General features: G+C 42.5%; 1 protein-coding gene across 9 annotated transcripts in view; it reads right to left on the bottom strand.

The window, feature by feature from the left end:
* WNK1 (WNK lysine deficient protein kinase 1) overlaps positions 1-12,491 on the bottom strand; it is a 100,729-nt gene that overhangs the window by 25,990 nt on the left and 62,248 nt on the right. For 7 of the 9 annotated variants that reach the window (XM_048301211.1, XM_048301213.1, XM_048301212.1 and 4 more), the window contains 8 exons: positions 10,491-10,919; positions 7,163-7,234; positions 6,387-6,536; positions 4,873-5,346; positions 3,570-3,851; positions 2,798-2,889; positions 2,067-2,229; positions 1,181-1,297 (listed from right to left, as the gene is read on the bottom strand). In XM_048301211.1, the coding sequence (XP_048157168.1) occupies positions 1,181-1,297; positions 2,067-2,229; positions 2,798-2,889; positions 3,570-3,851; positions 4,873-5,346; positions 6,387-6,536; positions 7,163-7,234; positions 10,491-10,919 (1,779 nt within the window). The remainder of the gene's footprint in view (positions 1-1,180; positions 1,298-2,066; positions 2,230-2,797; positions 2,890-3,569; positions 3,852-4,872; positions 5,347-6,386; positions 6,537-7,162; positions 7,235-10,490; positions 10,920-12,491) is intronic. The other 2 variants (XM_048301219.1, XM_048301220.1) reach the window with 2 other exon arrangements.

Below are 12,491 nucleotides of genomic sequence, written 5' to 3'. Positions count from 1 at the left end.
ACAAGGTTCCAGCCTGAGACGTTTAAATTAGGTTGCACAATTTGAACTATGTGACTGTATTTTGGATGCAAAGTTCACTTATTTTGCTCCTACTCATCTTCAAATAATTGCATTTGTTGTTGCTTGGAGAGTGTTTGTGTGTTAGTTTTGGCTCATTTTTTATAAATCATACTCTCGTATTTCTCCATAGGATCACTTTAGGTATAAGGTGAAGAAAAACATCTGTGTACTCTCCATATTTCCTGGCACATGACTTCATGTTATTGACTTCTGTACTGTACTTAGCCAAGAACCAACTTCTTCCTCTTCCTCAGAAAGCCATTAGGGGCAGAGATAATTTCTCCCATATTACTGGTTTGGTTCCTTTTGACAAGTACAAATCCAGCACACACCAACTCAGATTCCGTCACCTCTCTAAGCAAAAGATAAATACTGTCCAGGTGCCCAAGAAGATGGCAAAAGATACTGTGTTTTGTCATCCCCCCTCACTCCAGTAACATTAAACCCATCTCAGGCTCATTTAGACTGTACCAGACTAAAAATGAGAGTTTAAATTAAAAAATAAAATGGGGGGTTCTATTCTATGCTACTCAGTACTCTCATTTAAATGTATCTCTACAGGGTAAATTCCTTCCTATGCCTGGCCATCATACATCAAATGGAGAAGTTTTTTCTTTCGATGAAGTCAAAAGCAGCATCAGTCACTGTGTACTTTCAGAAACCAAAACACAATTCCCCTTTCTGACTTTAAAGGCAGAATCTTCCCATTTTAATTGACAACAATGGTGAAACACTTGAAGATTAAGAAGATCTAGCAATGTCTGCTCTTAGAAAAGCAAAGAGAATTGTTTTAACCTGGCACTTCCAGAAGGTTGCTTGCAGTTTTAAAAATGTCAGATTGAAAAAAAAAAAAAAAAAAAACCACACAACAACAAAAAACCAGAAGCAGTTTTACCTGATAAAAACCTCAATTCTAAGTTAAAAACTGACACAAATTTCCATGTGACCTGTGCATGCAACATTAATTAATTATCAGACTGCTAAACCATTCTGTGCCAAATTTCTAGTTGTGGTTGTGTACCAATAAGGTGAACACACACCATGCTACATGGCAGAGCAATTCTGAAACATAAACAAAAAAATACAACTGTCTGGCTTCTTCATCTCTAAAATATCTTACCATGATTGAAGCTATTTCCTCAGGGTTATCACCATCCAAATCAAATTTGAAAGTAACCATTTTCCGATTGTGTGTCTCTAGCTGGCATTCCACTACCCGATCACCTTTGTTTGAAACCTAAAGCAAAGAAAATAATACTTCAAACCAAAAGCACAAGAATCTAAGACTTTTGCTTTAAAGTTCACTGAGACAAACCAACAGTACTGGTGTAATACAGACATGTTCTATCTTTCCAGTCTAATAAATGATGCCACGTAGAGCATGAATTTTGTCTGAGTGATGCCTTAGGTACTTTTATGTTTCTCAAATCTGGTACTGCCCAGTGTGTAACTCTGAAGTTTCGGGCAGCCTGTCAGCTGCTGCTCTCTCGTGCTGGTTAGACATAACAAACCTCTCCAGGTTTGCTCTTCAAGGGGACCTCAGCTGTCCCAGACCCCAAAACGTGTAAAATAAAAGCCTTTGAAGAGGAGGGGCAAACTTGGGGTAATTACATCATTAACTGAAGCTATAATTGGAGAATTAACCCTGATATGCAAATGGACCAAACTTATAAAAGTGTGAAGAACCAGTGACCCAGTGTCCATCTTGGGTGGAGCCCCTTGTAGGCTTTACACTCCCAAGGTGTACCTTTGAAGGCCCTTCAAATAAATATCTACTTCTGTTCTCTTAATCTTGTCTAGCCTCTGTTTTTAGGTAGCCACTTCAAGGCATCATGAGGATACACTGAATATCTGGAATATTCTGTGGAACCACTGGTAGCTAAGCAAGCCAATTTTACCTTATCTAATGCTCCAAAAAGCTCTTAACACACGATATTTGGGCTGCTTGTAGAGGCTCAAAAATGCATCATGACTACTGAAGTGTCCCTAAAATAAAACATACTCACATTGAGAATTCTCAGTTTCGGCCTAGAAGTCTTCTCATGGCGAGAGCGGCTGCGGACAGACCTGCGCATGTGACGTTTCGTCGTCCTCCCTTCGTGCCTTCCACTGGAAGCCGGGACATTCTCGTTGCCATCACTCAATCCTGAAGCAACATCAGAATGTGCACTAAAAACAAAAGGCAACTTCCTGTTAGTATCCATGCATTCCAGAACTGCAACGATGCTCTTTAACCTATCACATGATACTCTGTTCTGGGAAGTGGTAGATGTGTGTTAATCACTGAGTAGAGGAAAACAGTCCTGTTGCCACTTTGGGTTGCTTAAATAGAAATTCTAACAGTAATTATTTTGCTACACCCTCTTGCAAGCTGAGTTGTATAAACCTATCTTACGTTTTCAAGCTATTTGGAGTTTGAATACTATTTAAGTATTCAAAAGGACAAAAAAAGCATCGCTTATGATCCATTTGAATGACAAAGGAAAAAGGACTAGAAGTTAATCACTATATACAATCTTATTTATTCCCTCCATACTTTACCATAAATCACAACCTGCTCCACCCTTCATGACCCTATTTTTCCTCTAGGAACTCTAGTTACTCACATGCTCAAGAACATTCTCAGTGAAAAAAAAATATACCCCTGGTGAAAAAATATATCTAAAAGATTATCCATGGAAGTATAATCTAACAGATGACATTAAAATTCAGTTTGGTGAAAAGAAGCAATGCTCACCTATCCATAGAAGAAGCCAAAGGGGTAGACTGAGCAGGCTGTGTTGCTGGAAGAGTCTCTGAAGAAGCAGTCTGTGAGACTCCCTGAGTACCCTATGGATAGAAACCTACAATCAAGAACTCCCCCAAAGATTACAGCTCCTCTTCAAGCAACCCAGTAGTCTTCAGTGTTTCCTCCCAAACCAGTTGTAAAGTTGAAAGCTCTGCCTTTTTAGAAGTTTAAACAGCTGGCATCCAGACAGCTTTAGTCTACAAAATATTCTAGAGCAAACTGCAGTGAAGCAAAATATCATCTGAGGAGGGGTGAGGAGAGGAAACCAGCCATCCTTTCTACTGCCACATGTCACTACAGTTTGCCATGCAGTTACAGTCTTACTAACAGAATGTGCAAAAGGCAAGCCAATGCAGAACACAGAGACAATTCAAATTGTCCCTGCAAGAACCACGCTGCAGGGAATAGGCGTAATGACAGATTCTCAACGGCTACCAACTGCAGCTTGTCTTTGGTATGGCAAAAATGTTCTACAGTACAAGCAAGAAGTGAAGTGTTTACTGCTTTTTGCCTGCAGGATGCACACTCACTTCCCAACAGAACAACCAGTGGCAACAAGGTCCCCACATTGGCATGACATTCTGCTGTAAGAAAAAGGTAATTTGAAATATTAACTTCCAACTGAAGACAAGCACAGAAGGGATTAGATCCCCACAGAGACACACTGTTGCATGAGTCAAACATCCAGAATCTATTGTTACATTATATTCCACATATTTACCTCCACGACTGCCTGCTGCGAGGAGGCAGATGAGGCCTGTTGTGCTAAACTCACAGGAGGCTGGGGCACCTGAACCTGTCCTCCCAGGCTGCCCATGGAAACTAAAACGTTCTGTTCCCCATACGGCTGCACAACAGGAGCAAGGTAGGCTGACTGGGCCATTGCATCTGTGGGCATGGGAGGGGACAGCACAGCAGAAGGAATGCTGGCAGAGGCCACAGCAGAGGAAGGTGCAACGCTCGAGTCCCCTGGGTATTGCGGTGTCAGCCGAGATGGGAAGCCCTGTAACAGAAATGAGGGAATCAAGTCAGTGAATGTCAGAGCTAATTAGGAAACAAGACAGTAATAAAAAAAACTATCAGTTCCAGGGGCATATCCCAAACTTCGGCAGTTGCTCAAGCACTCCCAAAATCTTCCCAAAGATGTGGAGCAAACTGCTCATGCAGCCAGCATGCAAGTCACCATGCTTGAACAAACAAATTCCCACTCATAGTCCCAAGTCTTAGGCAAAACAATCGTCATCTCCCAACTCTCACAGCTGCCTATATAGCCTAAGATTTTAAAGCCTGAGATTAGAAATGAGCTTGAAGCATTTTCAGGCTGAACAACTACGACTCAGATGTTACACAACTGCTGCTGGTTCTTGAGATTAAATAGCAAGAACACTCTTGTGTTCTTCCTGTCCTGTTGTAATGAGCTGACCCAGAAACAAGGAACACTTCTATCATTATTCAGGTAGCCACTTTTACAGTGAGTGATCACACAAAGTCACTGAAGCAGTCTGTGCCCACCAGTCTAGCAGATCACAACCAGCATCAGGTACTTACGTCACATCCAAGATCCATGCTGCCTGACTGACCTCTACAAATTCCCTGTCCCACCCCTTCCCAGACCTGGAATGAAACACTGACATTGTTGAATATGCTGCCATTGATTTTCTTTCCAACACACATCTCCCATTTTTAAAGTTACAATTTCTTATTTTCTTTTTCCTCAAGCTGACAGATCTCTTGAGTATACAGCTGTCCTCTCACACGGTGGTTGAACAAAGCCCTGCACTATGATTCTGTCATTTTAGACAAATTCCAGTGCCAAATATGAAAAATTCAAAACACATGGTTGTCCAAGGACTTTTTTCTTCTCTTCTCCTTAAAACAGTTCTTTACCGCGCAACAGAATTTCTCTTAGTGGCTTAATGGCTCTCATATGAGAAGTGAGCTGGCCAGGGCCCAGGGCTCAGATCTGGTACCTTAGAGGAACGGGCAAAAACGTGGAGAAGAGGTCTGCTGGCTTGCAACAATACCTGGTAAAGAGCATCTCCAGCAGGAAGTGAAGCTTCAGCAGCTTGTCCAATGCTGACTGGCAATCCCACGGACTGGACAGCCGGCTGCAGGAGCTGCGGGAGAACCTGGCTGGGCAGCTGAGCCACCGGCTGCATCAGTGTGGGGAGCTGGCTAGGGACAGCCGTTGGTCCTACGGGAACAGCAGCTGCCGCGGCAGACGTGGCCAGCGTCAGCAGTGGCTGATTCATGCCAGCTGCCATCGAAAGGGGCAGCGACTGGAAACCTGGCTGAGCCACCGTCACATGAGGAGCTGCTACAGGCAACTGAGACACTGGGAACTGGGGAACCACGGAAGTTGGCAAGGCCTGTCCCATGGGTAGAAAATGAGAGCCAATGGGGACTGATGGGGCAACTGAAGGCTGAGGGAGAGAAGATGCTGCAACAGGTAATTGAGGCTCGCCTTGGATGATCGACACTGGCTGGGAAACAGGAAGCTGGGGAGGTAAAGAAAATAGAGATAGATTTTTTTTTTTAAAGCAGGGTTGCGGAAAGCAGAGATTTACACATTAGTCAAAGAAAGCATTATTCAAGTTACAGCACTCTGTTAAAGTGGCTGGGGAGCACAGTTGGCAGAGTGGCTGGGAAGCTAGCTGGAGTTCCAAACAGTCCTCACTTTGCAACACTTCCCTTGAAGAACTCAACAGGCTCTTGAAACAGACACCCACAGAGGGTGAAAGAGCAACATTCGAATACCCTGAAGCACTGATTTGTGCATAAACAGAATCAAATTCCCCTCAACTCTGTCCCCAGACCCAAGCCTGCCTTCTTACAGCAAAGAAGTGCAAATCTTACAACAAATCTGTCAGCTTTGAGTATGGGGACTAAAGAAAAGGAGTATCAAAATCCACTGTGCCAGCATTCAGAGAATGGCAGGGAATATGTCAATTAAAGCCAGCAAACGATGCAACTGGAAAGGCAGTTTAGATGAACAAGCAACAAAACAATAATTTTAAAAACAAAATTGTGGCTCACACATTCAACAGAGGTATGAGCCAAAATGAAGCAATATTCAATAACAGAAGCTTCCTGACCACGAAGTAAAGAAGAGCGAGTAAGAAGGATGACAGAATGAAGAAAGGAGTCCTATAGTTCACTGCCTAAATAAGTGAGTATGTTTTACACATGTAATGGTGCAGAAGATAGAGAGTGTATGGGAAACAGAGAAATGAGAAGTTCCTGAGAATCCGTTCACAATACACCATTCATCAATATGCCTCCTGATATTTTTGACACTTTAAAGATCTTTGTGCATGGAAGCGCTCTCCTTCCCTCAAATTACTCACGACTGCCACGTGTGAAAGGGTTTCAACGCATTTTCCAACAAAATTGGCAGTTGTAGTACACTAAGAATACTCTTGTTTGGATGAATGTTTTGGAACCATTAGAAAAGATGACAGAAGTGAAAGCAGCAGCATATTGAATTTACCAGCTGTAAAGAAGAAAAACAAAAACTTCTAGAAAGAATTTTGTTTACCTGTGTCCCAGCTGCTGCCTGAGGCATTGGCATGATCTGTGAAGTTTGAGTTTGAGAGACAGTTTGTGCAGGAGTGGTGCTGGCAGAAACTGAGGGCTGCTGCAGCTGGTATTGTCCAGGCTGTTGGGAAGAGGCTGGCTGCTGTGCACTCTGTAGCAGGAAAAAGAGGCAGAAGCTGTATTTCCCCCCCCAACAGAGATTTTTTTAAAGCATACCCTACTTAAATTCTGCTTTTTACTCTCTCCTAAATGGTATCAGTGGTTCTTCAGAATATGCCAAGTCAGTCAAGCTTTAGGAATTACTTATTAGCATTACTAATACAATTCCATTATTGGCACCAAATCTTGCAACAGAATTCTTTCACCTATGAAACCAAAAATGAAGATTCTAAAAAGGAAGACAAGGCAGTTAAGAGAAGAGAATGTTGCAGATCACATTTCCAGTCAGAAGAAATCATGAGAATGAAGTCTGACTGTCTAGACAGTCTAATTTACAAATCCTGACATGTCTCCCCTTGAACAGGAACACCACTGCAAGCTCAGGTGGAAGCTGGGGAAGACAGGCATGGGAAAACAAGTATTAACATGATTTTTAAAATATATTTCAGAAAGTCAGTGTGTATGTATAGCAAGCTAGACTGGGTGAGAACCAGAGGATTCCTTTGCTGCAAAACTGTGGGTCAAATGGTGACAGAGGTAGTCAGTTGCTCTTCAAAGAGTCATCAAAATTCTATGCTGGGTGTACTTCAGTCCTGAGCTGAGGAACTATGATCTTACCTGCTGAGTGTGCTGAGTAGGCTGGGATGGCACCGATGCATTGCTTGAGGCTGGCTGGCCTTGCACCTGTGTCTGAGGGAAAAAAAAAAAAAAAAAGAGAATCAGCTGAGAAAAACCCAATGGTTTCTGCTGCAGGCAGTTAAAATCATTTCCGCCTGGAATGATCTGGTTGGAATAGGTTTCTAGCTTGTCCTTTTGGACAAGCAGTCCTTCTGGCCAAATTCCATTACAACAACCAGAACAAAGCAGAGCGATCTGGAGGAGATCTGAACTTCATTTTAAGTCTTCCAAAATAACCAATACAGAAAGACTCTGCAACCCACATGCCCCTCAACATGAGACAGATCAGCCTACCAGCTTCTTCTTCCACTGGTGATGCTTTAAGAGCAGGATGCCTTGGTATGGCAACTGGAAATAGATGCATTAAGTTTTACCTTTACACGTGTTCTAGACACAGCCAGGTGGGGCAATAAAAGGAGGCTGCATGGACATAAAACTATCCATAAGAAAAACAGGCACAAAGATACACAGAATTCTACTTCAAATACAAAGTACCCAGTACACGTAGATGTCATGAGTTTCCTTTGAGAGGCATGTCAAAACACAGGCTGATAATCATTTCCAGAGTCACTGCCATTCAAAGGCTACCCAGAATCAGATATGGAAAAATATGGGGGTTCACATTCTAGCTAAGACAGAATTTTTGAGTAAGCAACGAAAAAAATGGATGAGTGGCATACAAATGAATGTGGAAGATGCAGAGGAAAATGGAATGGACTTCCAGTATTATTTTTGTGGCTGACATTTTTTTATCAGATCCCAGGATCCGTATTACCGTTTTTGTGACAACTGCATTTCTTTATCAGCTCCTGGGAGAGAACTAGACAAAGACCTCCAGACGAGTTCCCTGAGCATGCACCACTTGGGTGAACTGCCTTTGTAAGAAGCATATCTGGTGCATATGTATCGTATCAGAAATACCTAAGTCCTTAATGCTGTGATCATTCAGCTTGCAGAAGTTCATTAGGAACAAGTCTGTTAAAATTACATACTTTTCTAATTACGGAAACTTTGGGGAAAGCAGACTGCCAATGAAGAGAACCATTTTTTTCTTTGCTGTTTTAGAAGCTTGAGGCCCTTGCTGGCTATGATCTAAACGTGTGCTACATCCCACTGCTGTAACATCTGTTCACATTGACTCAGTTTGGGTTTCAAATTCTAATCTTCTAATGAATTACATAAAAGATCCCAGAACTTACATTCTGCCAAAAACATGACCTCTTTTTTTTGTTTTCCAGATGTATTCTATATCCATCAGAATTCCCCTCCTGAGTTTAACAAAGGTTTATGGAGAAAAAAATCTCCACGTAGTTTTCGAAGTTCTGGAGTAGGAGATTGATTCTACAAATTCTACAGTACAGCAATTGCTATCTATTAGACTGGTGATTAAAGCTGTTCCAGCTCTACTAAAACACCTTTATTATCCCTTACAGAAAGCCTTAAATACTTAGTTCTTGATCTTAACACAGAAAGCAAAACGATTCTCCTTCACACAAATCCCAAAGTTGCTAATACTCCAGTAACTAAAATGTCAAAGCCCCTAATTCCAAGGACAAAAGAGGTAAGAGAGAAGCCTACTTAAAGTAAATCCTCTCTTTTCACAGGAAGTTATGAGACTTCAGACTACGAGTGCAGACGCAATGTATATAGACACACACCTCACAGTCACAGCGTACAGAAAGGTGACCATTGCAAACGCAAATACCACATATGCTGATAAAACACACATCTCCAAACTAAGCTTCAGGCCTCACGTTTTGCTATTTAAAAGGACACCACATAAGGCTTATAAGGTGGCAATACCAATTAGCAACAGCTGTTCGTGCCATTAATTAACTACTCATCCTGTTTAGCTTCTTCAAATACTTCTTCAACAAATACATTTCCAAATCCATGTACATGCACATAACACATGCTCCTTCCATTCCTCTCTTCCCACTTTCTTTCCCCAAGTCTAGAAAAAGCTCTTGCATTTTGGACAGTCACCAAAATAACCTTGTTGTCTAATGGAACATTATTTGTATGAAAGTTCAACTTCAAATAACACATTAAAATGGCTAAAGAGCAGCAACAGAAACACAAAGCAAGTTTTACTATCACCTGCTGATTCTAACTGTGGAGAAGATACATTTCATTAAAACCACTGTTTAAAAGCCAATTTGGTACTCCAGCTACCTCTCAACAAAAGAACAGCTAGTCCCAGGAGGAACACTGACCATTCTTTACTTTTAACACAAAAGCCCTACCAATATTTCAGCCAAATCTGAACACAGACCAAACGGTTGCTAATGCCTCATTATCTCATAGCAACCTGGTTAAGTTAAAGAGATCCTAGTATAGACTTGGTGGAAAGACACCCCCATGACTGCTAATTCTTAGAACCACATGGAGCAGGTCTAAAAGCAAGGTTTCCCTTTTAGTGCCAGGTATGATTTATAAAAAGCAGTGAAATTCTGGAAGGGTTTGCTCCTGTAACCTGAGGATAGGATGCAGGTGGTCCTGATGAAAGCGAGGTGGACAAGGCCTGCTGAGTTGAGGCTCCCTGCGGGAAGCAGATGAAGAGCTGCGACTCTTGCAACACCTTCTGAGGCAGCTGAACAATGGGCAATGAGAAGTCTGAACCAAAAGCAGAAGATGACCCCCCTGTAGGGGGAGGAGACTGGAAATCACCAGTGTCAGAGGAAGTCAGCTGTGAGGAATCACTGGAGTATTCTGGGCTTCCTTCTGGCCAGCTGCGCCTGGCAGAGCCCCCTCTGGGACCCGCTAACCCAGCACCAAGATAGTTACACTGCTCCTCTGTCACAGGCTGAAGCCGACCATGCGACCCTATGCCTTGGGTGGACTCCTCTTGGCTGGTCTCCATAGAGCCCCGGCGACTTCTGTAGACCCGCGGGGGTAAAGCTGCCCCTTCTGCTGCAGCAGAGCTCTGTGTGTGCACATGGAACTCAAAGACACAGCTCGCTCTGCCATCGCCGCTGTGAGAGAGCACAGCCGGGGCAGAGTGCGGAACAAATACCTGGTGGATCGTCATCTGAGCTGGGTCTGCACTCAGAGGAGCTGAAACACTGGATAATGGAGAAAGGGGACCCATCCCAGAATCCAGCCTCATGTTCTGAACGTGTCTTGCCAGGTATGTCTGCCCCGATTGAAAGTCGAACACAGAGCTTTGTGGAGGACCACCTTGCCCATGGTTTGACTCAGAGACCTGCTTCAAATGCTGTTCAGTCGCGTGAGCGTTATAAGCTACTCGATCATACTGCTCCGATACCTGTGATGGATAGTGCATGCCCACCAAATACACAGCTTCTGGATGCATTCTGTAGCGAGCATCCTCTGGAGGTGTTGGTCCAGATCTATAGTCACTGTGGACAGGAGCTTGCTCAAACACGGGATTAACTTGCACATGCAGAGGCTCTCCAGCGACTCTCTGAGCTGCTGTGCCTAGCATAACAAATGCCTCTGGAGTCCAATTGGTGGGACTACCACCAGGTGGAACTAAACTCTGGCCAGTCTTCAGCAATGGCTGGAAGTGGCAAGTTTGAGCTTCCAAAAATGAAGTGCTCTTGCGCCGCTGAGCAATTGCCACCTTCGGCGGGCAGACAGGTGGTGGTGAGAAAGACACCGGCCGTTCATGAACGGTTGGGAAAAATATCTGTGAATCTGGGAACGGTGGTGTTCCCCCACGAGGATGCTGAGGCTGTATTGACATGAACAAGACAGGTAATTCATACATTAAAAGTGAAAGCACATCAACATGCACAGTTCACTAGGCAGTTCTGTGAAGTAACTTTATAGAATTCATACTCAGTTCATGGTCAAAAACATACAGTACTTAGGAAATTTAGGTGAGTTGTAAATATCCATTAAATACATCCATGGCAGGCATAGCTACAAATGGGAACATTTGCTGGTGTTAGAGCTGCTTTTCCAGTTCAATTCCAATAGTTCACAAGAAGAAACCAATTCTGCTCCTGACAATGGAATGAGACTTATTGTCATGGCCTATCCATTGTGATCAGCGCTTGAAATGCAATCAAACCCCTGTGGTCACTGCCATATGTGGAATATGAAATTCAGAACTTGAGAGCAGCAGCAATGCAGAGCCTCTAATTCACACTTAGAAGATTACATTAGATCTTAGTGTTTTCCAATACAAAAACCACAGTGCTAGTGTCCTGTATGCTAGCCAAAAAGCTAAAAAGAAACCTTTTATAAGACAAAATGGACCCATTCCAGCACAGAGGTAAAAAAACCCTTATGATAAAACTGAAGAACCTTTGGGTTCTGCCCAAATTGATCATCTCTCTTGATCCATTTAATCACTTGTGGTCATACCTTTCCACATAGAAAATTAGCACTCATTGAAACTCTTGCCTGGACAATAAAACATTCACAGGTTTAGTAACAGCAGAGTCCTCAGGCAATTCCACTCCATCTGACGTACTAGTTCAGATGAGGCTAACCTTATTTAAGAGCGGTAGGGAATATTTCACTGAAGAGAGTTCTATGTAAGAATATCAAACAATTTAGTAATTTTGACTCTGTTCATCTCTGCCTGCAGTATGCCCAGAGACAATATATTCTCTTCCCTAATGGAAAAAAAATTGTAGGAGTCAATAGTAGTCAGTAGTAAATATACCACAGTAGCCAGCAGTAAATATACCATCCAAGGCAAATGGCATTTCTGACTTTTTGAAGTTGCTGTTTCCACATTGTTTACTTTCTCCCCAGCCTCTTTTGCCCGGAAAAGCAGCAGCAAATTTCCATATTGACCGATGCTAATGAGAAGGCCCTACAGGTGAAGTACCTGTCCTATGTTCTAAACCTGGTTCTACTTACTTCATTTACACAAAAATGCTTCTCAAAACTTATTTTGTGTAAACTGAAGCTCAAAATTGAAAAGCAACTACCTCCTCTATTGCACATTATCTTTGCATCTGACTTTCTAAGAAAACATGAAACTATGGCTTCTTCCCATTAAGAAGCAGTTGAAGTGGCATTTCTGATAAGAATTTACAGAAAAAGCCTCAGAAGTATTCATACTCTAAATGTCTAATATCACTATCACAGCTAGCCAAAGCTTTAAGAATAACCAGCCATAGCAATCAGGCTTTAAAAGCCGGTTGTTTTGTGCAGGGCTTAATTAACATTCAGTGTTTACTTAGCAGTTGAAAAAGAAAAGTCTTCTGACTTTGGGTAATAAGAACTAGTCTTTCCTTTAACTTCTGCGGTACAACTGGGTAATTTACATTTATACTATCCTAAAAGA

The sequence above is a fragment of the Corvus hawaiiensis genome, chromosome 4 (assembly GCF_020740725.1).
Source record: "Corvus hawaiiensis isolate bCorHaw1 chromosome 4, bCorHaw1.pri.cur, whole genome shotgun sequence".
Classification (NCBI taxonomy): Eukaryota; Metazoa; Chordata; class Aves; order Passeriformes; family Corvidae; genus Corvus; species Corvus hawaiiensis.
The sequence above is the reverse complement of the archived record's forward strand: the minus strand, read 5'-3'. Positions and strand labels throughout refer to the sequence as shown.